Raw genomic sequence first — 25,145 nt, 5'->3', positions numbered from 1 at the left:
TTGTTTGCCGAGGCTGGTCATGAACTCCTGGCCTCAAGCAGTCCTCCCACCTTGGCCTCCCAGAGTGTTGTAATCACAGGCGTGAGCCACTGCACTGAGCCCAGATCGCTGTAATGGAGAATTTATCACCCCGGAGTGAGAGGTGAGGCTGAATAGTCATTCGTTTCTTATTTATACCTGTCTGCTTCTGTCAGGCTCTGTGGCCCTGGCCAGGAAGGCTGGGGCTGTGCTAGTACTATTTATGGAGAGTCCTGAGATATCAAAGCGTGGCGGGGTGAGGGTCATGCCATCAAAGAAGACTGTGTGTGAAGTGGCTTTGGAGTTGGACGGTTGGTTTTGAACACTGGCTCTGCCATTTGCTCTCTCATAGTCTTGGGAAGTGTGTGAACCTTTTTGCAGAATCAGTTTCCCTACCAGCAAAATGGAGCAGGCTTACTCAGTACGAAGCAGGTCTCTTGTGAGGATTAAAGGCGATGATGGATCCAGAGTAGCTGTATGTGATACCTTGCACACAATGGAGACCCAAGCAATGTAGCTTTATTCCCAGAAGACTAAGGTTGTGATTGGCAAGGGATACCTGAGTTTCCTGGGAGCCAAGGGGAAAAGGGAAGTTATAGAGGAGGTTGAGGACTTGTCCCAAAGCAGGCAAGCACCTCAGGAGGCAAGGGCACTGCACTCAGTGCTAAGCAGTGATGCTGGGGCTCTTTAAGGGGTAACTGAATGTCATTACTCAGGACAAAGGCTTCTGTCTTGATTCTATGACAGGTTGATGTGATCCTCCCATGACTGTGTGCAAATCATCATAATGCAAGGACACACTCATATAATCACAGTGGTAGAAGCTGAGATGTCACCTTCTAGCCAGATGTTCTCAGGGGCCAGGTGACAGTGTGTAGGGCTTCCAGCACATGGGCTGTGGGGCTGGCAGGCGACTTGACTCTGCCTGCCACTTACCAGCTGTGTGGCTGGCCTTGGCAAAGCCTGTTCCTAGGGTGGTGACTGCAGGAAAATCCCTGCCAGCGCTCTCGGCCTCAGCATCCTTCCTCTGGATATCTTCCAGCCTTCCAGTTCAGACCTCTTTGTCCTTTTCTAACATGAAGCTGTGGACAGCCCCTCCCTCCCAGGATTGCTGAGTCTGAGCTGAGGTCCTTGCAAAACCCTCTACACAGAGCGTATCCTGTTGCAGCACCTGGCCAAGGGTGACAGCTGTGTGTCAGTGGAGAGTCAGAAGTAACAGCTTTGAACATGGCCCGGTGATGCTTCGTAGTGCAAATGCCTTGTGCTCCTGTTCTGAGCATGATAGGCTGCAGGGGAGACCTTTCCCTTGGTTCAGGGGCCCAGCCCTAGGGCACCGCTGGCCCCAAGCGCCTCAGGAGGAGTTGCCCACCCACAGATGCCTCCCAGAGACAAGTGGCAGGTTTTGAACCGGGCCTGGTGAGTATGCAGCTCTACTGGCTAAGGACAGGTGGTGAATTGTTTTTGAGAGTGATTTGAGATTCTTAAATATTGAAATGCAACTCACATAGCATAAAACTAACCATCTTAAGGCATAGAATTCAGTGGCCTTTAGTACATTTGCAGTGCTGCGTCACCATCACCTCCATCTAATTCTAGAACATTCCATCCCGAGGAAAGCCCCCTGCCCATGAGCTGTCCCTCCCCTTTTCCTCTCCTCCATCCCAGAGGCAGCCACTCTGTGCTTTCTGTCTATCTGGATTTGCTTATTCTGGATGTTTCACTTAAGTGGAATATTAGATGCCATCTGTTGTCTCTGCCTGCCTTCACTCAGTGTGGGGTTTTTGAGTCACCGACAGCCCAGTCCTTCACTCCTGTTGATGACTGAATGATAAGCTGTTTGGAGAGACCGCATTTGTTTATGCCTTCATCGGCTGATGAATATTTGGATCGTTAATACCTTGTGGCTATTGTGAATAGTGCCGTTATGAGTACGTGGGCCAAGTGAGTGAGTGGATGCCTTTTTCCATTTCAGGTAGAATATATCCCTAGAAGTGGAATTGCTAGGATAGGGTACTTCTATGGGATGCGGTACTTTGGTACTTCTGTGGGTTACGGTACTTTTATGGGTTATGGTATGTCGCCATTAGCATTTGGAGGAACCTGATTCTGATCTTAATGGGTTAATCTGGAGCCATTCTTCCTCGTGGGTTGATGCTGTGTGGCGCAGGGGTTGGGCACAGAACTCTGGGTTTGGATCTGACTTGAGCCAGCTACTTGCCGTGTGACCTCTGGTGAATTACTTGTCCTCTCCGTCTCTGTCTCCCCACCTGCCAAGAGCAGGACCGCCTAAGGAGCATGGAGGGAGATGGGCCTGCCAAGTGCTTGACTGTGCCAGGCTCTGAAGTGTGAATTAACTGGGAGCTCTTAGAGCTTTTAGGGTTGAAACATGTTCTTGTCACAGCCCATCCCGAGCCACTCAGGTTCTGAGGGCGGCCCCTGAAGGCTTTCAGTGCACTTGGGCTGCAATCAGCAGAGACACCCTCCCCCCAGGGAGGGCTGGGTAGATGTGACATGTGGGAGGGGAACATGCCCAGCTAAAGGTTCCTCAGTTGTACCCCAGAAAGCCTTAGCCCTTGATAATGTTCTTCTTAAAATAGCTGAGCTGGTTGGAATGTACCAGCCTGGCGGTGGGTGGGGCAGCAGGAGCCTGTAAGTGGCGTTCTTGTGCACCAGGCAGTGAAGCCCCTGAGCCTTCAAGGGGAGGGGTCTTTCCCCCACTTTACAGGTGAGAAAACAGGCCCTGAGAGGCTAGTATAGGGACATTCAGCTTGGAGACACATGGATGGTTCCTGAACCCCCTTTGCTTTCCTTGCAAGCTCATGTTGTGTTTCGCTGGTTTGGCAGCAGCAGGCATCACACCGTGCAAGGAGGTGGCAGGACCCAAGCGGGGGGGACCTGCCCTGGGAGCAGGGGTTTCAAAGCTCCCGGCAACCACAGGGGGCTGGACAGTGTGGGCAGGTGGCGACGGTGCTAATAACCACATGTGGCGCTGGCCAGTCCTCTGGGTGCTGCGCAGGAGGTAGAAAGGTGCGCATTCTGGGTCCTGTCCCCACCCCAGGGCTCCCACCTGTGCCCCGGCCTGTGATGGTCTTGGCTCTGCCCTGTTTTAGGAGAGAGACCCAGCACCCTCTTTTGTCCTTTGAACTTTTGTGTGTGATTTTTATTTTTGAGACAGAGTCTCGCTGTCGCCTAGGGTGCAGTTGTGTGATCTCGGCTCACTGCAACCTCCACCTCCTGGGTTCAAGCGATTCTCCTTCCTTAGCCTCCCAAGTGGCTGGGATTACAGGCGTTGTACCACCACACCTGGTTAATTTTATATTTTTAGTAGAGATGACGTTTCAACATGTTGGCCTTGAACTCTTGACCTCAGGTGTTCCACCTGCCTCGGCCTCCCAAAGTGCTGGGATGACAGGTGTCAGCCACTGCACTGGGCCGTGAGTGACTTCTTTCCTGCTAACCAGGACTGAGAAATAGGAAGAAGTTACAAAGCTTTCAGAGTAAGACTTAAGACGTGACTTGCAGTTCATAGTCAGGCTCTCCTGCATTGTTGAATGGCTGATGCACAGCTGTGCTGGGAGAGACTCGCCCGTGCCTGGTGAGTGTCTTAGTTGGGCCACACTGCATGGTCTGTGCCAACCATGTGACTTATGGTGGGGGCTTGAGCCACAAGGTGTCAGCCGTGTCTATGTCACCGAACCCCAGTAAGACTCAGGACTGCATCCCTGGTTGGTGATGCTCTGTCTGTTGAAGCTGGGAGGGTTCAGTGCTGTCTGTGTGCCTTTACTGGCAGCCCCTGCCTGGCCCCTGTTCCGGGAGCCTCTTTCTTTACTGGATTTTGTCTGTCATCTACCTTGACTTTGACAGTTGCGCCCAGTCCTCTGAGTAAATTACTGACCTAAGGGTGGGGGTGGTGCCCTCTGGGCTCCTGAATAGGTATGAGCCTATGTGTCAAAATACCGCATAGAGTGAACACCTCCATTTTATGGTTCAGAAAACGGAGGCTGGGGGCACTTGCAGGGTGCCCAGGTCCCTGCTGTTGTCAACCAGGAACAGACACAGAGCACACAGCCCTTCCCAACCAGGGTTTATTCGGCGCCTGGGCCCAGTGGCGGCGGCCGGGTAGGTTGGGCACTACAGGGTCATGACTCCTACCAGGTAGCAGAATGTCACTGAAGGGGGCAGGGCGTGGTGGGTGCGGGTCATGCGTGGCCGTCTGAGGGGGCGGGGAGAGGTCAGGACCAGGAGGTGGGGGTGCTGGCTCCAGGAAGCCGCCCCCTTCACCCACCACCTTGGGCTTCAGCAGGACCGGGCAGCACAGACACTGCTCTGCCTTCTCGTGTGGGGGCAGGGGAGGCCGCCTTCACATCACAGGAGGGAAACACCTTGTGGAGGACGGGTTGAAAAGACAGCCTCTGCACCAGTTTCTAGAACACAGGGGATGTCCTTCACAAGCAGAAGGGGCCAGGGGTGGGCTCCTCTGCGGGCCTCTGGGAGGCTGTCAGTCCCGTCCCACCGTGCACCAAACAGCTAGAAGGAGAGAGACAGGTTAGAGGGAAGGAATGTGAATGTGGGCAGCTGTGTAGCTGGTGGTGGCCATGTTGAAGGGCAGGTGGGGAGATGGCTTTGAGTCCTTATGTGACCCATGGGGGCTTGCTGGTCACCCAGGAGCAAACCACACACCTGGGAAGGGAAATTCAGTCTGGTTGGAAGTAGGGGGCTGTGGAAGGGGGTGCTCTGGTACAAGCTCTGGCCGGCAAGCCTGGATGTGGGGCACCTCAGGGCTGGCTCTGAGCCTGGAGCTCTCCTCCCTGCACACCTGGCATTGGGGTCAGGGGCTTACAGTGGGCCCACAGCAAGCAGCCAAGTCCCTGGGAGAGGCGGGGTGGCTTCTAGGCTCTTGCCCGGCTCTCCAATCAAGTGGCCACTGCAGTTCCAGGCCTTCGCCCCCTACCTGGCACCGAAATCCTGGAGAGGGCCTCAGGCTGGCTCAGTGTGTCCACCTTGACGTGCCGGAAAGCCTTACACACGGGACTTTGCAGGTGCCTGCGATCCAGGGACATGTGTTAGTCAGGAGCACCAGGAGTGGAGCTCTGCATGTGGATCCCCCGTTAATCCTAGCTCTGCCCGAAACGGGGAGCTTATAAATAAGCCCGGGGGGGATCTTTGGACTCCGATCCTTTGTGGGAAGGTGAGGGGGTGCCTAGGGAGGCTGACTCTGGGGATCTCTGGGGTAGGCAGTGAGCCTTACATGGGCAGCGGGATCCCCCTACTCGGTGCACAGAGCATCTACCTCCTGTTTTACCCTAGGAGGAGGAGTGGGGCCATCCTCTGCCTGGGATGGATGACAACACAGCAGCTGTGAAGGGTTTTAGTCCCTCATTTTATGAGTCACTGAAGTACGGACAGGGAGGGGACACCCTCACTTCTCATGACAGCCCCTGTTCCCACAGGGGTCCTGAGTTTGTCTGCAAACTGTGAGTGTTTACCAGGGAAGCAGGATATCGGGGCATGAGCTACCCCTAGGACCTGCTTCCTGCCTGTGGGGTCTGGCGCATCAGAAATTAGGCTCTGCCCAGAGTGGGGAACAACCTGTCCCAGATGTGCTCGGAGCAGACGACAAAGGCCTAAAGCCCATCAGAGCTGATGACACCCTCCCCCATCTCCCTCCCTCCTACCAGGCCCTCAGCTGGAGGGGAGGTTAAGTGCTGGAACAACTGATCCCATGGGGACTGAGGTACCTTCTAGGTCAGGTCCTCAGCTCTACAGGGTGGTAAAGAAGGCAGTGCCTTGGCCCACAGGGGTATTCCAGGAGGACAAGGTGCTCTACAGGGAAAGAGTGGGGGGGGTCTCTCTACCCCCCAGGAGCTCCTGGCTCCAGGAAGACAGCCTCCGCACCTTCCTGTGTCCCTCTCACCTGCTATGGAGACCCAGTGTCTCACCTCTTCCATGCCTCCTCCGTCTCCCAGAACTCATAGATGACAAAGGTGAAGCCATCCGAGAGCCTCACGGCAGTGATGCTGCAACAGGAGACAGACAGGCAGGGAGGCTGGGGCTCAACCGTGGCCACCCTAGGCCTGTAGCCCACCACTATACACAACTGCTGCCTTCAACCTTTCTGGTCCGCCAGCGAGACTCAACAGGGTGCCCCCACCACCTGGAATAAGGCCTGCTTTCTTATAGTGGCCAATAGCTATTTGTCAATGACATGTAGTTTTTCTTTTAAGACACGGTCTCTGTTGCCCAGGCTGGAGTGCGTGGCACAATCACTTCAGCCTCCCAGGTAGCTGGGACTATAGGTGTGCACCACTTGGCCTGGCTAATTCAAAAAATGTCCTAGTAGAGCTGGGGTCTTGCTATGGTCCCCACGCTGGTCTTGAACGCCTGGGCTCAGGCAGTCCTCTCGACGTGGCTTCCCAAACTGCTGGGATTGCAAACTTCAGCCACTGTGCCCAGCTGAAATGTCAAACAAAGCCAGGTGGCTGCATGTGATGGTTCACACCTGTAATCCCAGAACTTGGGAAGTCTTGAGGGGCCGAGGCAGGTGGATTACTTGAGGCCAGAAATTCAAGACCAGCCTAGCCAAAATGGCAAAACCTGGTCTCTTAAAAAAAAACTTGCCAGGCCTGGTGCCATAGGCCTGTAATCCCAGCTATGCAGAAGGCTGAGGCTTGAGACTCACTTGAACCTGGTGGGTAGAGGTTGCAGTGAGCTGAGCTTCCACCACTACACCTGCCTGGGCAACAAAGCAAGATTTGGTCTCAAAAACAAAAAAAATATATATATATATACATATAAACCCTATCTTTAAATTATCAAAGCATCTTCCTCCTAATTGTCATCTTATTTAATCCTTGCAACAACCCCACTGCACTGTACCTGACCGAAGGAGGCTGAGGGAGGGGGGCGTTCACAGAGGAAGGGGCTGCAAGCAAGTCCCCCTTCACTCTTGGGGACCCAGGGCACAGCACTCACCTCATTTTAAAGGCGCAGATAGTCTGTGCCACTCCGGGCTCCCCTCTGCAAGTGCACTACAACGAGGAAGCCCCTAGTGACCATAAAGAGGGGGGGCCAAGAGCAGGGAAGGAGGGGCAACAGTGCTCAGCCTGGAGAGAGGGGACCAGGCTGGATTCCATGCTGGGACAGACACACCGCTGTGCAGCTTTAGGTACACCGTGCCTGGCTCTCCAAGCTGGCCGTCTCCAGTTCAACAAACAGCACTGTCCTCTACTTCTACTGAGGCTCTGAAACCAGAGCCTCTCTATCCACCTTGCCTCCTCTCCACAGCCTATCGGGGTGGCCCTACTTCACTCTGGGGCCTCCCACTTCTTCATGTAACAGAGAAAAGATCAAGTCTGGCCCCTGCTCCTACACAGTCTGTCCCGCTGGAGGGGAGGGGGTCCTGCCCACCACCCTGGCTACTTTCTCAAGTGTGGCCCCTGATGGCCACCCTGGGTCTCCGCAACAGCCGCACTCCTGCCCAGGCTGCTGCTCCCCTAGTGCTACAGGTCAGGCCTCAGTGCACAGGGGGCCCAGGAAGCCCCCTCCTGAAGACCCTGTGCAGGACCTGGCCTGCCTGGTTCACAGCCATGCCCCCAGGCAACGGGGTGAATGAATGTGTGCCCTGGGGATGGAAGAAAGCCCTGGAAAGGGAGGGAGTTGGGCAGAGCCTTGGTGTAGAAATGAGGGGCAGGGGGAACACCTGGGCCTCATGCTCTTTAGGGGCTACTACCAGCAAGAACAAACAGCTGTTGTCTTCTGTAGACCCCTCCACTGTGGCCATTGGCTTGCTTTACCAAGGAGCTACATCATCCTGGGGGGATGAACGGGAATTTGAGGGTGAGGCCCCTTGCCCCGCCCTAGACATCTCAGCACAGACCCATAGGGAGGAGGGAGAGAATGTCTGCTACATTTCCATCTCAGCACATCCATGGGGAAGGACAGAGGGGCAGCTATATTTCTTGGGCATTTCCCTTCAGCCTCACTGACTCGACTCTCCTCTCTCGGTTGTCAACTGAGCACACACTACATTCTGGGCCTGGTGTGAAGCAGCAGCTCCTGCAAGAGTAACAGCTAAGGCTGACTGAGCACACGTGGCACACCAGGCCCGGCCAGAGCCCTTCACACTTGAGATTCACACACTTGATTGAATCGTGATCACCCCAGCAAGGAGTCCTGTGGGTGGCCCCGCTTTACAGATGAATGAGCTGAGGACAGGGAGATGAAGGCCCCCGCCACGTTTGCATGGCTGGGAGGAGACCTGAACCCATTTCTTATTCACCCAGCCACGTGTCTCCCTGGGGTGCGATTTGTACTTAGGGGTAAGCCTAGTCCGGCCCTGTTCCTCCACTGCGAGGCAGAGCTCCCTGCCACCATCCCTCCCACTCACGCTTGGGCAGCTCACTCACTGGAAGCAGCTCCTCGCTCCGGCGGTCCCCCGCAGATACGGGCGCAGGGAGTCCAGAAACTCGCTGAGTTGCTCGGGGCACACGGCCATCTCCTGCCGGACCAGCTGCAGGTGCTGCCGGGCCACAGCAGGAGTCCGTGTGGGGCTCCATGCCAGGCCTTCTCCCTAAAGACCCCATCCGGCGTCCATGACCTCCCTCCCTCAGTCAAAATAAACCTCCCCCCCGGACTTTTCATTGCATAATGAAAAGTATAAGAAAGGACTGGAACCTCAAGAGCCCAGTGTAGAGGCAGCCCCCACAAATGGGGAAAACAGACGAGTTGTCTACCCAGTCCCCACCCATGTCCACAGCTGCCTGCAAGGCCTCCAGGGCCCAGAGACACAGCACATCCACTGACAAGAAAAACTTAGTTGATGGACTCAGCATTTGCACATCACTGTCCGGCTGACCACTTTGCTCCAGGCCAAACTTTTTTTGGATCAAAGTCCAGGAGCCTCTGGGCCAGGTATGGTGGCTCACACCTATAATCTCAGTACTTTGGGAGGCCGAGATGGGCAGATCACAAGGTCAGGAGTTCGAGACCAGCCTGGCCAACATGGTGAAACCTCGTCTCTACTAAAAAGGCAAAAAATTAGTCGGGCATGGGGGCGGGCACCTGTGATCCCAGCTACTCAGGAGGCTGAGGCAGGAGAATCGCTTGAACCCGGGAGGTGGAGATTGCAGTGAGCTGAGATCGTACCACTGCACTCCAGCCTGGGCAATAGAACAAGACTCAGTCTCAAAAAAAAAAAAAAAAAAAAAAAATCCAGGGAGCCTCAAGAAATACCCCCGGAGTCAGTGGGGTGGCTCCTGGGCCAGGGCAGGGTCTCAGGGCCAAGTACTGGGGCCACATCTCCCCTCATGGTGGTCCCAGGCAGGGAGAGGGGGTTTGGGGCATTGAGCCACTTGGATCGTGGCAGTCCTGGTATGGGCAGGGATGTGGTCCCAGGAGAGAGGTGGGAAGGGGACTCACCATGTTGGTGCCATCTTCATCTGAGAGGCGCTGCTGCAGGTCAAACCACAGTGCCTGAAACAATCCAGCACACAGTGATGCTAGACCCAGAGCCCCACTCCGCCTCAGGTGCCAGGAGCTCTGGGATCCCTGGGGCTGTTGGGAGCTCCTAAGGGCCGGGCCCTGTTACACAGGGCTGGAAGACCAACCCTAGAAAGTGGCAGAGACTCCCTCTGGCCCTGGCATCTAGGGGCAATGGGAGGCAGAGGCGCCCAGGTGATCCACTACAGAGGGCATAAGGGGGACCCAGAACATGTTGCTGGGGCAAGGACAGCTTGGGAGAGGCAGCACTGGGGAATCCAGAGGCCCGAGTCCAAGATGCTGGGGTTTGCCACGATGATGAGCAACAGCCCTTAGATTCCCTATAACTTACAATTCACCCCAATCATAACCCCCAGCGCCTCAGGGATCTAATGGGGTGACCTGTTCTCTCTGGCCTAGGTGGTTTACAAATACACATTCAATCTTCCAGACTCCCCAGGGTAGGTGCTACCCCACTGTAAGTTTCAGTCTCCAGGAACCACATCTGCTCTGTTCACCCACGCCTGGTGCCTACCCAGGGCCAAGCCCTCACAGATGATACCCAGTCACTCTGTCACGGCAGACAACCCCGGCTCTGAAGGCAAGAAAGCCGTGTAAGTGTCACAGCGTGGGTCTGAACCCAGCGTCTCTACCTGACGCTGACGCACAGGATCCTGCTGCTGCTTCCTTTAGCTTGGGCAGCCCACTAACCACCACCTCTGTGGCTGTCTCCCTCCATCCTCCATGAGGACAGACCGTCTGTGGGAGTCACACAGGGCACAGGTAAAGAACACCAGTTAATAAGGGAAACAGCAGCAGGTGGATGAGTCTGTGCAGTCACCAACATGACGTTCTAAATGAGCAAGGGGCCCTGTAGTAGCTGATCCTGGCAGGTGTACTGCCTTCTCCGGGGCACACAGCATGAACACGCCATACAAGTGATGAAGGTGTGCCTGGCAAGAACAAGTCTGTTTCCATGGCTTTACAAGCATCCGTGACGGGTCCTGCAGGGCTGGGGCTGGAAGAGCCATAGGAGGATGAGGAGAGGCACTACGGCCCCCATATCTGCCCCATTCTTCTCCTAGCCAGCCGCCCCTAGGGCCTCCATCCTTGGCAGCCCAGGTTGGCCGGTGAAGGGCGGGGCCTGAAGCCAGGCCTGGATTGGCCCCTGCTGACCGCCCGGGCCAATTAGAGACTGGGGAGGAGGACCTGGTCCCACCCTGTCTCCAGGACGCCCAGGTACTCCGTGGTTACCAGCCAGCCTGGTTGTTAGGGCGACCGGGCTCTAAAAATAAGCTTCAAAGAGTCTCCCTCCCGAGGCGCCCGCTGAGTTGTTATGACAACCGGGCCACGGGGTCCCCTCCGAGCCGCTCCCGCAGCCGACTTCAACAAGAGGGTAACTCCACCTCAGCCTCATCCCTGCAGGAGGAAGTTTGAGCTTCCTCCCTCGGACTTCGTTCCACGTCAGCCTCTCTCCATGTGGGGGGCCCCTTGTTCCTGCCCCCATGAATTCCTCAGAACCCCCAAACTAAAAGTAGCAATACCTTTTACAAAGGGTGTAAAAAAAAAATACCCAAAAAGAGGAGAAACATAAAACCACCTCAATCCCAGGGTTCTGGGAGCTCAGTCACCTTGGCTTCGGTGGGTATACGGGTGTGGTGTGTGCATGTGGATAGGCTGGGGTAACAGAATGCCTCTTAATAATTGCTAACATTGCTCATATTAAATGCAAACTATGGCACCGGGCCCTGTGCTGAACCACTGAGACATCACTTTGGTTCATCCTAATGACACCCCTATGAGGGAGGGGTCCCATTCTCCAGGGTATTTTCTTGATCGTCAGAGGAGGAATCTAAGCCTCAGGGAGGACAAGTCCCTGGCCCAGGGCTACACAGCTATGAAGCAGCACAACCAGCATTCTGACTGATACCTGAGCCCATCTGTCCGTAGACCCTAAGACAAACTTTTCTCTCCACCAAATGGTCATATCGTGAGCACTCTATCCCGAGTCATGAAACATTCTCTGAAAGTGTTTTCTGTAGGGGCTGTGCCATTTTCTATCACCCATGGATGTCCCATATCACACTTAATACATGTGCTACTGCTGGTCACTTCCTTGTTTTGAATCTCTCCCGAATCATCACGTCTCTCTCTCGTCCTGGGGCTGCCTCTTGGCCAATACCTGCTCCAGCCATTTCAGAGCAGTCTCCTCAAAGCTAGGGCCTTGCAACACGGGACCCTGCTGACCACCCTCTGCTCCTGGAGCTGCTCCTGCTGCCTGCCGGCCCACGCGACCCTCCAACACTCCCTTTCCCAGGAGCCCCTCCTTGGGCCTGAACAACACACGCATCCCCCGGGGTTTGATCCTCAGCTTCGTCCTCGGCACCCACGCCCCACTGAGGGATGCTTTTCCGTGGTCCCCTGGCCCCTCTGCAGCCCAGACTTTTGTCCTGAACCCCAGCCCTAACTCTGCCCTCCTTCAGGGCTTGGAAGGAACAGAGGCAGGGGTCACACCAGGGCTTACTTTGCTCTCCAGCCTCCCAATCAGCTCTGCCAAGCGGCTGATCTGCGCTTCCAGACCCTCTTCCTTTGCATCCTCAGTGGCTGCGGAAGAGAAAGAGACACACAGACTTCAGTGGGGGGCAGGGCGAGGGCTTCAGGGGGAAGCTGGAAACACCCAGCCCTTCCAGGGGCATCAAACTGGCCCCTCATCTCCCCAGTCCCCGTCAGAGGACTCTCGGAACTCCTAGGGACCTCCAGCCGCGGTGAGGGCTTCAGGGGGAAGCTGGAAACACCCAGCCCTTCCAGGGGCGTCAAACTGGCCCCTCATCTCCCCAGTCCCCGTCAGAGGACTCTCAGAACTCCTAGGGACCTCCAGCCGCTACCCCCACCAGGGCCCCTGCTTTCTCTCACCAGATGGAAGGCTCTTGCCTTGTTCCACGGCCATGAGCTTGTGGTTGGGGGCAGAGGCACGAGTGGGGCTTCCATACCAGGTCTGTGCCACGTTGTGGCTGGGTTTGCTGTGGTTCTGTCTGCAGTTTGAATGGAAAACACACAGACTATGACGGCAGCTTCAGGGCCCTGACCACTTCTAGCAGCTTCAACGGGCATTTATTAAGCACCGACGTGGGCTCACACGTGCACAGAACTTGCATCATGGCCTTTGCTTTGACAGAGGAGGAAATGAGGTTCGTAAAGCAGGTGACTCAGCCAGGGCCACGCAGCTAGCTGGGCGGAGCTGGGATTTGAATTCAGCTCCATTCTAGGACCCCACGGCCCAGGCCTTTTCCCCAAGAGATTCAGTTCCAGGGTGAGACTGAGCCAGGCGCCCACCCCTACCCTAACAGCTCGAAGCTTTCGGGCACCTGTAGAGCCCAAGCTGGGGCGGGACCAAGTCCCCCTCCCTCATAAGCCAAACTAATGTCTGCTGCCCTCTGGGGTGGTGGACCTGGTTTCAAGACTCCCTCCAACACATACACATAAAAGCGAGACCTAAAGAGACAGTGGGGATGTAACACGACAAAAACTGTCATCCTGACCTGGGCCTGGCCCCACCTCCTGGCCCTGGACACCCCGACTCCTGTGCACACTGATGTGCACACACCCCTGTGCCCTGACAGGCACAGCTAGCCAGAGGCGGACACACACACACACACACTGCTCACCTTGCGTTGCGCCCAGCCCATAGTAGTGACTCAAAAAATGCTCAATGAATGACCAAATCCTCCCGTGCAAAAGGATGCTGAAAAGCTCCTGGCAGACATACAGAAACACAGACACTCCCCCCAAAAGACACACACAGTGCCCTGTGCACGGCCCCCACAGCCCCTTGGTGTCTGTGCACCACGGTCTTGGTGCATTCTGGAATTTGACTCTTGTGAACCTTGCGCACTCAGCCAGGCTCTCCCCCATGCCGAGGGAGCAAACTCGACTCCCGCCTTGGGAGGGGAGAGGCTGGCAGAGTCTTTGTGGTGTCAATCATGCCTTCTCTATAAACCAGCAGGAAATTAAATGTGTCCCTCAGACCACCACGGGTTGCTCAGGGCTCCTGGGGGGTGGGGTCTGAGCCAGTAGCCTGTGCTAGGGGCGACATCCTGGGAGACTGTCCCAGGGCTGGGAAACAGGACAGTCCTCAGGGACACACAGCCTAGAGCCAAACTAGCTGAGATTTGGGGAAGTTCTAGGGAGGCATGTGTGGAACGGAGGCATCACGACAAGCTGCCCCTCCGACCACATCCCCAAGTAAGGTCCCACCGTGGGGGCAGGTGGACGGAACTGCTGACATGTGATGGAGCTGGCCTAGTGCGGGAAGTCAGCTCTGAAAACTGTGCAACGATACTATCCGTTCTGTGGCAGGATAAAAACAGCAAGTTTTCATCAAGATAGGAACAGGAAAACCAAGGAAATCTAAGTGTCAGCTTTCATAGTGATGGCTGCTAATTCGAGGGAACCCAAGAATCATGAGACTGACCACACATGCAGAGTCCTGGGCTCCGGTCCCAAGGATTCTGGCCAGTGGGTATGGCCAGGAGCCCGGGAATCTGTGTTTTAATTTTCCCAGGTGATTCAGCAGCAAATGCTCAGAGCATACTCATCTGGAAACAGTATCTCAGAGCGACCTTCACAATCATATCTGATCAGGACCAGCTCTTCACCCAGGAAGAAACACACAATCAAACTCCTATCCCCCAGAAAACCAACATCCTGGACCTCACGTGCCTCTGCCTGGGAAATTCAAGGCTCAATCGAGCTTGGGTGCCGACAGCTGGCTGTTGCCCTCATCTGTTTGCATTTTCTCTTTTTCTTCTCTGTGCCAAGTACATGAGCTGTTCTGGGAAGAACTGGGCAAAGAGGGGTTTGTCTCAACTCAGAACAGCAAATGGAGGTGGGGTGTGCTCGTGGTCCCCAGGGAGCTGGGACTGCTGAGCCAAGAGAATGCCGCTTCTCTCTAAATACCAGGTCACAGCCCTAACACAGCATCTACCACCTAGGAGGGGACCCCAGATGCATTCCCATGGTTCCAAGCATACAAACAAGGTCTAACACAAGACCAAATATTGTGAGAAAACCACCTGCTTTCACGTCTCTTTCAGTCCTCCTGAGAAAGTCTCAACTTGCTACTACTGTCTTCAACACCTCTCTCTGATTTCCCAGTCTCTGTTTTTAACAGAGAGGTGGCAAGCCTCAGGATTCAAGCTGGATGGTAAGCACTGATGGGTGCTTGTTTTTACAGTTACTTCACTTACAGCACGTGGTACTGAGAGTGCAGTTATAACCATATGCCATTTCCTAAACTGATCTCTAATTTTCAAAAGTAGGCTGGGGTGCAGCAGCTCCTGCCTGTAATCCCAGCCCTTTGGGAGACTGACACAGCAGGATTGTTGAGACCAGGAGTTTGAGAACAGCCTGGCCAACATGGCAAGACTCCATCTCTACAAAAAATAAAACAAAAAAATAGCTGGGTGTGGTGGGAATACGTGTCTGTAGCCCCAGCTCCTTGGGAGGCTGAGGTGGGAGAATTGCTTGAACCTGAGTTGGAGATTGCAGTGAGCCACAATGGTGTCATTGTACTCCAGCCTGGGGGACACAGCGAGATCCTGTGTTGAAAAATAAAATAAGGCCGGGCTCCATGGCTCAAGCCGGCAATCCCAGCACTTGGAGGCGGAGGTGGGTGGATCACCTGGGGTCAGGAGTTCAAGACCAGCCTGACCAACATGGTGAAACCCCATCTCTACTAAAAATACAAAAATTAACTGGGCGTGTGACAGCGGGCACCTGTAATCCCATCTACTAGGGAGGCTGAGGCAGGAGAATCACTTGAACCTGGGAGGCAGAGGGTGCAGTGAGCTGAGATCACACCACTGCGCTCCAGCCTGGGTAACAGAGCAATACTCGGTCTCAAAAAAAAGAAAAGAAAAGAGAAAGAGAAAAAGAAGACAGACAGACAGACAGACAGAAAGAAAGAAAGAAAGAAAGAAAGAAAGAAAGAAAGAAAGAAAGAAAGAAAGAAAGAAAAAGAAAAAGAGAAAAAGAAAGAAAGAGAGAAAGAAAGAAAGAAAAAGAAAGAGAGAGAGAGACAGAGAAAATAGGCTGGGTGTGGTGGCCTGCCTGTAATCCCAGCACTTTGGGAGGCTGAGGCAGGTGGATCACGTGAGGCCAGGAGTTCAAGAGCAGACTGGCCAACATGACAAAACCCCATCTCTACTAAAAATACAAAAATCAGCCAGGCATGGTGTTGCACACCTGCAGTTCCAGCTACTCAGGAGGCTGAGGCATGAGAATTGCTTGAACCCGGGGAGGGAGAGGTTGTAGTGAGCCAAGATCACGCCACTGCACTCCTGGGTGACAGAGCCAGATTCTGTCTAAAATTTAAAAAAATTAAAAATAAAATGTGGGCCAAACCACAGAATAGTTCTGCATAAACAGTAAGTAGTATGTGGATGCGGCAAAACAAATTAGAGTCTGGGAAATGCTGTCTTCACTATATTAATAAATACGTGCACCAGGCATTCTCCTAAGCATTTGCTATCTCATTCAGTCCTTGCAATGGCTGAGGTTTCAGGTATATAATTGTGCCTATATTACACAGTGGAGCACTGAAGGCACAGAGAGCTGTGGCAACTTGCCCAAGGTCACCCAGCTCTTAGGTACACAGACACCCCCACCAAGTAGCAGGTGGGAACGTGCGTGTGCACGGCATACCCCCATGGGACCCTGCAGGGTCTCAGAGACTCACCGGAGCTGGCTGGTCTGTTCCTCGATGGCCTCCACTGCACTCTCCACGGAGCTCAGCAGTGACTGGATCTGATTGGCCGTCTCCTTCAGGAGGAAGCGGGTCACGAACTGGTCCACATTGCTCCCGCCCTCATAAACCTGTAGAGGGAAGGGAAGGGGCACTGAGGGGAAACGGGTGGGAGGGAAATTTGAGGTGGGTTCTAGCACAGGAGTCGGGGGGAAGCTGGTGCTGGTGAATTTGCTTTGCAAAGGGAAGGGAGGACCCCATGGCCTCCTGGGATCCAGTCTTAGAGGCTGGAGCATGTGCAATGCAGAGGCTAGAGGTTTAGAGACCAAATTTGAACCCCAGCTTCACCACTTACTAGCTCTGCGATCTCCCCCAGTATAATGGGGTCACTGAAGTATCTATCTTACAAGGTTCTAGTAAAGATTAAATGGCGACATGTGTATAAAATGCTCTGCACAGGGCCCGCCACACAGCAAAGACTCAATCAACAGTAGGTGCTACAGTAAAGATGACGGTGATGGTGGCAGTGATAGCGACTGGTGGTTTTGTTGTTGCTGTGACAAGGAAAATCATCAGGCAAGAAGAATCCACAACCTTCCCTCCCTCCTTGCTCCTCCAAGGAGGATTCCTAGGGCTTCTGGATCTCCAGGCTGCTACTAAGGAAAACGACAAAACGGAATCAAAAGCCGCTCAAGGGAGGAAAGTGCCCGGGGCTTAGTAATCAAAAGGCGGCGGCCAGAGAGGAGCCTGGGGGGAATCAGAGAGGGGGTCTTAGCAGATGCTGCGACCAGGAGAACTCTGGGGAAAAAACGAAAAAGACTTTTCTCCAAGTTTTGCTCTGTGGTGTGGAACAGAATTTCCACCTCTGTCCTGAGACTCTGCAAGGACATTTCTCAAGCTTTTGGATCCAGTGGAGATGCTTTGGGCTGCAAAGGCTTTACAGCAGAAGGGAGAAGGCTCTGCTTATCCATGTCGCTCAAGGACAAGATGATGAAAATGATGCTGTGTTGGGGGATCCTGGGTCTCCCAAACCCTGACCTGCTCTCCTGGCCTCCTCTGCCAAGACCCCGCCCTTCCCAAGCCACCTGCCCCAGGCGCCTTGGAATTCTGCCCAGTCCCTGGCAAGGCAAGGAAAAACATGGCTCTCAAGGAAAGCAAATTAAACCATCCATCACTCTGACTGGGAATTAATTAGCAATAATTGCACAATGGGAAACACGGCTGAGAGACAGACTGAGAAACAGAGGAGGAGGAGGAGGGGCACACAAGAAGACAGCTAAGGCGTGGTGGAGGTGGACAAACCCCCCGAGCTGACGGTTGGACCAGGGCCTGCTGGGCACAGACCCTGAGAGACCCTGGCCAAAAGGACGTCAGGTTCTTACAGCCTGGCAGGTTCCGGCAGCCTGCTACATGGCAATGACCGAAACCACACACGATCCAGCGATCAACAGACTCCAGACACGCGAATGGCCAAAAATGGACATAAAGGCATAGCTTGGTAAAATATTTAAACATAAAGAAAAAGGCTGCTAGAAGTGATCAAGCAGAAAAATGGGCTGAAGTGTGTGTTAAAAGCACCCGGACCAATGACTGAAGATGTGGTCAGGGATCAGTGTTACCAGTTAGCTGAATTCCAAAGAAGACAAGTTATTTTCCAAGGAGTAAAAAAATGAAGATTTTCCTGATTCCTCCTCCACCACAACTGAAAAGCAGCCTACATTCCCCAACGTAAAGATACAATCCCAGATTTGACACGGGGGTACAGGTGCCTATTTGTTACCTGAGTATATTACATCATGGTGAGGGGACTGAGCTGCCTCAGACAAGAGACCAGCTCCACAGGCTCCATAGGGAAAGTCTCAGATGGAGAAATTTTGCATCCAGTGGACAAGTTGCTCACTGGTAGAACAACTGGGAGATCTCCAGAAACCTGCAAATTTCTGAAATTTTACTAGATGAGCACCTTTTCTGCAAACAATGCTTAAGAATTTGTCCTAAGTCATCTGGGCTTCAATGAGGGAAAGTTCTTCATATGGGGAAGTTGTGAAAAGAAGTAACAGTGATCGCTCAAATTAAACATTCAGGTTACAGAAGTTAGGAAATAAAAACATTGACCACTGATGGTTTAATTTCAACTATATTGGATTTAGTCAATAAAGTACAGGGAAAAAAAGCCTAAAATATTAAAAATTATTTTTATTCCCAAAGGGAAGAGAAAGTGTTTATTAGCTAAGTATAAAAATAGGATTAAGAATGTTAATAATGTATTTTTGTAAAGTGAAAACTAGGAATTGTACATTCCAAATCATAATCCATGATATAAACAGGGCAGAGCACCAAAAGGTAAAATGTAAAAGACATGAAGAAAGCATAAAAAAAGGGAAGAATAAAACACAACAGTCAGACCAAATAAAACAATCATAATGAAAAAGGCAGCCTGAATTCCCTTATATAAAGACACAGTCCTAGATCTGATTAAACAAGGTCCATCAGAAGTGCACCTAAACCAAAACAGCACAAAAGACTTATAAAGAAAAGCCTGTGTAAAGATTCAGTAACCACTTGTGATTGAATGAACAGGATAAGGTGCAATATCACTGTCAAGTTAGAATTTAAATGAGAAAGTATTGCCCAAGAAAGGTAGGAATATAATGATAAAAGGCTTAAGTTATAACAAGGACATGCCATTATTAAATCTTCATGTACTGACACAGGATATAGCTATGGGGACTTCAATGCTTACAGCCATCTAATCAAACCATTTTGCTATATGTCAAGTGCCATAAACTGCTCAGATTTTTTAACCCAGTAATTCCCCAACTCTGATAAATTATCCTCAAGAAATAGTGCAAAATATGGACAACTATGTTTCCCACAAGGTATTCATAATAGCAAACACTTGGAAATAATCTAATATACCTAACAGAAGAAGAAAAATAAGCACATTAAAATATTTAAAATGCTTTTGAACAGTTTTTCCATAACATGGGGGAAAATGTTAAAATATTAGGTAAAAGAGCAGGAAATATATTTTTGTACACAGATTATAAATTTAAGAAATACACATAAAAAATGCTAAAGGTAATAAACCAAAATGTTACCAGTGGGGAGGGATAGTGGGAATTAGAAGCAATTTGAATTTTCTTTATACTTTACTCCCTAAATTTTGCATATCAACTACGTACCATTTATATATAACAAAAATACTGTAACAAATCTATATGCATCAAACGACATGGCTAAAAATATAGAAAGGAAAACCATTAGAAACACAAAGATTTAACGACAAAACACAATTTAGTATGAGAAATTAGCTATCTACGGCCATACCACCCTGAACGCGCCTGATCTCATCTGATCTCGGAAGCTAAGCAGGGTTGGGCCTGGTTAGTACTTGGATGGGAGAAATTAGCTAACCCCCGTCCCACAGGACAGAAACATTAGATAATAATAAATAAGGATGCAAAGGGCACTGTTAGAAAGAACAGTGAAAGTCTTTGAAATGGGCAAAAACAACTCTTGGGTTTCTTGTTTTTCTAAGTTCATTGCTTTTTCTAGTTTATCTAAGTCTTTCCTTATTCAGGAGCTACTTTGTTTTGTTTTCCAAAACTGATTTATTTGAAAGATGGATTTGAGAACTTGTTAAAGGAGGGAAGCAGAGGACAGAAAGTTGGGTTTTATGTTTTGTGAGTTTTATTTCAGATTCAGAGGGTACATGTGCCTGTTTGTTACACGGGTACATCATGGTGGGGGTGGAGTTTCTAGTGTACCCATCACCCACATATTGAACACTGTACCTGCGAGGTAATGTTTGAACCCTCACCCTACTCCTACCCTCCCTGGAGCAACTTTTACAACTCTGTGACACAGACCATTTATAGTAATTCAAAGAGTTCTCTTCCGGCTGGGCATGGTGGCTTATGCCTGTAATCCCAGCATTTTGAGACGCCAAGGTGGGAGAAGATTGCCTGAGCCCAGGAGTTTGAGACTAGTCTAAGCAACATAGGGAAACCCTGTTGCTACCAAAAAAAAAAAAAAAGAAAAGAAAAAAATTAGCCAGGAGTGGTGGCGCCCACCTGTGGTCCCAGCTACCTGGAAGGCTGAGGTGGGAGGATCGCTTGGGTCTGGGAGGTTGAGGCTGCAGCAAGTAATGACTGTGCCACCGTACTCCAGCCTGGCAACACAAGACCACATCTTAAAAAAAAAAAAAAAAAATTCTCTTCCACAGAAATGCCCAGGAATTTTGTCTGGCACTCTCCACAGGGCAATTGGTTGCTGCCCTGGGATAGTGACCACTCATGCATTTATTCACCAATTGATTTCGGAACTGCTATTTACCTAATATATTAGTGCACAAGTTCTTTCAATTCTCTTTTGAGCCAGTTCCAACATCTTACTGATTCTCACATTGAGTTAAAGAAAATCTTTGGGCCAGGCGCAGTGGCTCATGCCTGTAATCCCAGCACTTTGGGAGGCCGAGGCAGGTGGAACACCTGAGGTCAGGAGTTCGAGACCAGCCTGGCCAACAGGGTGAAAACCCGTCTCTACTAAAAACACAAAAATTAGCCAGGCGTGGTGGTGCATGCCTGTAATCCCAGCTACTCGGGAGGCTGAGGTGCGAGAATCACTTGAACCCGGGAAGCAGAGGTTGCATTGAGCTGAGATCACGCCATTGTACTCTGGCCTGGTCAACGAGAGAGAAACTCCGTATCAAAAAAAAAAAAAAAAAGAAAAGAAAAGAAAAAAGAAAAAATATTTGATGTGCGCATTTTAATACTTGCAGAAGAGACATAATTTTACCTTTAAAAAATTGTCTCTTAGCAGCGCATATTTCATAACAAAGAAAGGATAGCTATTTTCAAATCTGATAATTCTGTAAGCACAATCCACACCATCTCAAGCATTCATGAGACAGTTATAAAAACAAACACAAATGTAAGGGAAAAATCTCAGTACATTTAAAAAATAGAGTAGAAACCTCACTGGTCATTCAGTTATCTTGACACAATGAACTGAAAAATAAATGAGAACCTAACAGGCTGCTCAAAGAATAGACAGGGTGAAAATACTACACATTAACATCTATGATTGCTATGGGAACATCAAAAGTAATTTTTTTTTTTTTTTTTTTTGAGACGGAGATTCACTCCTATTGCCCAGGCTGCAGTGCAGTGGTGCAGTCTCGGCTCACTGCAACCTCCACCTCCCGGGTTCAAGCGATTCTCCTGCCTCAGCCTCCTGAGTAGCTGGGATTACAGGCTTCTGCCACTATGCCCAGCTAATTTTTGTATTTTTAGTACAGACGGGGTTTCACCCTGTTGGCCAGGATGGTCTTGATCTCCTGACCTCGTGATCCACCTGCCTCGGCCTCCCAAACTGCTGGGATTACAGGTGTGAGCCACCGTGCCTGGCCATTATTTATTTATTTATTTGAGACAGAGATTTGTTCTTATTGTCCAGGCTGGAGTACAATGGCGCAGTCTCCGCTCACTGCAACCTCCACCTTCCGGGTTCAAGTGATTCTCCTGCCTCAGGCTCCTAAGTAGCTGGTATTACAGGTGCCTGACACCACGCCCGGCTAATTTTTGTATTTTTAGTAGAGACGGGGTTTCACCATGTTGGCCAGGCTGGTCTCAAACTCCTGACCTCGGTGATCTGCCCGTCCCGGCCTCCCAAAGTGCTGGGATAACAGGCGTGAGCCACTGCACCCAGCCCCCATCAAAAGTAAATTTTTAAAATTTCAAACATTATCAAAAAAAGTAAGCATTCCATTTCACATACGAAAAAGAACAGCAAAACAACAAACCTAAAGTTTTAAGAGGGAGGAAATAATAATGATAGGAACTATAAATAAATGAGAAAACATGTCATGAAATTTAAATAAATGTGCCAGGAGCTTGATATTTCAAACAGCTAATTAAAACAGGCAAAACTGTCAAATAGAAGGTTTCAAAATGTAGAAAAATAGGAGACACTTAGGATGTGAGCTATAGCAGCAAATTTTATTTTTTTATTTTTATTTTGAGAGACAGGGTTTCTCTTGTCACCCAGGCTGGGGTACAGTGGCATGCCGTGCCTCACTGCAGCCTCGACCTCCCAGGTTCCAGAGATCCTCCCACCTCAGCCTCCCAAGTAGGTGGGAACTACAGGCGCATGCCACCATGCTCGGCTAATTTTGTTTTGTTTCGTTTTGTTTTTGGTAGAAATGAGGTCCTACTATGTTGCCAAGGGTGGTCTTCAACTTCCGGGCTCAAGTGATCCTCCCGCCTCAGCCTCCCAAAGTGCTGGAATAACAGGCGTGAGCCACCGTGAGGGGCAGTAGATCTTTTATTGAACTTAATCTGCATTAAGTGGCTGCTTGTGTCAAACGATGGTTTAGATTTTTAAAAATAATCGTAAAAACATTCCATGTAGGACTGACGGTAAAAACAACTATGCCCAGGGCAGTTTTGTTTAAAAATGTACTACAATGGAAGAGTGAAAAAGTTGACTAAAAGTAAGGATGACATTAAAATAACTATGAAGATAATCCCCTCCCTTGTTTAACACCGAGACCCAAGAGTTATGGATAAATTCTATTTTTATGTAGAAAAATGATTCTATGTTAGAGAAGCTGATTCATACACAGAACACATTCAAAACCACCTCACAAAATGATTTCCAAGCTATCATCCAATCTCCATTCCCAATGGAGACAGAGATCAAATTCTTGGCTCATGACAAGGACTCAGTAATGTGATAAAAGAATAATGTACCAATTAGGGCTTATCACAGGGCACTAAGGATTGTTCAATATGAAACAATCTAAAAATAGCATCCACCCCATCAATAGCTTAGGGGAAAAAAATCATATGATCATTTAAAAATACCAAAAGGCATTTGAAAACATTCACTACCACCCTCCTAAGACAAAATGGAACAAAGGGAATGCAAAAATATTTCTCCAACATGCTGAGGAGGATTCTAAAGTAAGACCCGGTATTAATATGATAATCAGCAGAGAAGTACTAGAGATGCACTCGAAAATCAGGAGCCAAACAAGCATGCCTGGCCAGTCCCCACCACGATGTTTTAGAACATGGGGGGAAATGCCACAGGATAGACAGGGAAGCAAGAGGGGCACGTGTTACAATGCAGACACAACGGCACTCTTAATAACTGAGGCTACGGCTTGACGAAAGCAAACAACACATACAAGAAAAGCATTCAAAACAACAACTGACAAGCTGCATTTCTACAAACAAAAACCAGTGAGGAACTACGCAAGCACAAGAAATGCCAATCACATCACATCTGGAATCCCAGCAGGTGTGGGAATCCCAGCAGGTGTGGGAGGCCGAGGCAGCAGATCCCCTGAGGTCAGGATTTCAAGACCAGCCTGGCCAACATGGTGATGAAACCCCACCTCTACTAAAACTACAAAAATTAGCCAGGAGTGGTGGCGGGCGCCTGTAGTCCCAGCTACTCAGAAGGCTAAGGCAGGAGAATCAAACCCAGGAGGCACAGGATGCAATGAGCTGACATTGCATCACTGCACTCCAGCCTGGGCAACACAGTGAGACTCTGTCTCAAAAAAAAAAAAAAAAGGAAAAAAAAGAAATGCCAATCACGGATGCAACAACCTATCATCACCACGACTGCCAAAAAAAACCAGAGACCACCCCTGACATCATACGCATATGATTTCCGAGAGCAAGATCTCTAAAACCGGTCTAACTTGTTATCGGTAGACACTGATGGAGAACTCTGTTACGTTCCTGAAAAGTCTGACTGAAGACTAAGATGCAACCATGGATGTTATGAATGCCTCACAGCATGGTTAGGACATGGGCCCTTCTAAGGTGAGAAAACCCAGGCTCAAGGAGGTGATTTCCATTTCCCAGGGTCACCCGTGAGCATATGGTGACCTCACACCACCTGTTTGGAGCAGAGCTGGGGTTGCCACCCTTGTCTGGGTGACTCAGAAGCCTGGGATCTTTCCATGCTACCTTCTAATCCACCGCCTACACCTTGATACTCTGGGATATCAAACGATATTCTACAAAGATTAATAATTGGAGGGAGCAGGTCTTACATGGTATTAAAAAATACTCTAAAACGGCAAGACTCAAAACAGCATGATACTGGGACAGAAATGGAAATGTGAAATCGTGGAGGTTCAGAATGAGGCCCAGCTATTTTTAGATATATGGCAAAACAGAGACTCTCTAATACATGGCGAGCAGTAACTGAGAAGCATGGGAAAATCACAAAGAATGGGTTTTAACGTCTGGCTGAGCATACAGTAGGAACCTATTGATACAAACCAGCAGGTGCCTTTGCTCTGTGCTCTGTCCTGTATGCTCAATAGCTCAGAAGCCTTACTTTGCTCAATCTCTGAAGGATTTCATAATTCATAAGATGGATGTCTCCATTTCACAGATGGAGAAACTGAGGCTCAGAAAGGGAAATGACCAGCTCAGATCCTTCAGCCAGGTCTGGCTGGTTTTGTCAGCTAAGTTCCCCGGCCTCAACTGGCAGACAGGGCTGGGCTTTTCTGGGCTCCCAAAACTCAGGGTGATGGTGGCTGCTGCCTTGAGCACCTGTGTGTCCCTCATCCTTGCATGCTCCCAGTTCCCTCACCGTGGGCCTGGACTGGTGTGCCCAATGGCTGCCCCCTGCTCCTGGTTGACTGACTCTCTAGTTGCCTCCTGGATGTGCCTGGAGTATCATGCTGCACTCCCATGCCTCCTGTCAGGCCCCTGACTCAGTTTCCCCTCTCATCCCAGCCAGCAGCTATGGCTGTCTGGCTGTGACTCTGTTGAGTTTGCCTTTGTGAGCCTCTGTTTCCATAGCTGTGAGACGGGGAGATGACAGTAACCACTCATAGGGTTGCTGTGAGGATTAAACCAGGTACTGAGCAATGAGA

The 25,145-nt window shown here is 50.7% G+C and overlaps 1 protein-coding gene across 1 annotated transcript in view; it reads right to left on the bottom strand.

Annotated features, from left to right (window-relative positions):
* Window positions 1-1,427: 1,427 nt before the first annotated feature.
* Window positions 1,428-25,145, bottom strand: part of NECAB2 (N-terminal EF-hand calcium binding protein 2) — a 43,562-nt gene continuing 19,844 nt past the window's right edge. Inside the window, exons 6-13 of the mRNA XM_007994201.3 lie at window positions 16,232-16,368; window positions 12,409-12,527; window positions 12,020-12,099; window positions 9,436-9,489; window positions 8,424-8,536; window positions 5,958-6,035; window positions 4,970-5,061; window positions 1,428-4,545 (exon numbers count right to left, since the gene is read on the bottom strand). Coding sequence (XP_007992392.1) covers window positions 4,517-4,545; window positions 4,970-5,061; window positions 5,958-6,035; window positions 8,424-8,536; window positions 9,436-9,489; window positions 12,020-12,099; window positions 12,409-12,527; window positions 16,232-16,368 — 702 coding nt within the window. The 3' untranslated portion in view covers window positions 1,428-4,516. The remainder of the gene's footprint in view (window positions 4,546-4,969; window positions 5,062-5,957; window positions 6,036-8,423; window positions 8,537-9,435; window positions 9,490-12,019; window positions 12,100-12,408; window positions 12,528-16,231; window positions 16,369-25,145) is intronic.

The sequence above is a fragment of the Chlorocebus sabaeus genome, chromosome 5, assembly GCF_047675955.1.
Source record: "Chlorocebus sabaeus isolate Y175 chromosome 5, mChlSab1.0.hap1, whole genome shotgun sequence".
NCBI classification, from domain to species: domain Eukaryota; kingdom Metazoa; phylum Chordata; class Mammalia; order Primates; family Cercopithecidae; genus Chlorocebus; species Chlorocebus sabaeus.
This window is presented reverse-complemented; position numbering and strand designations above follow the sequence as displayed.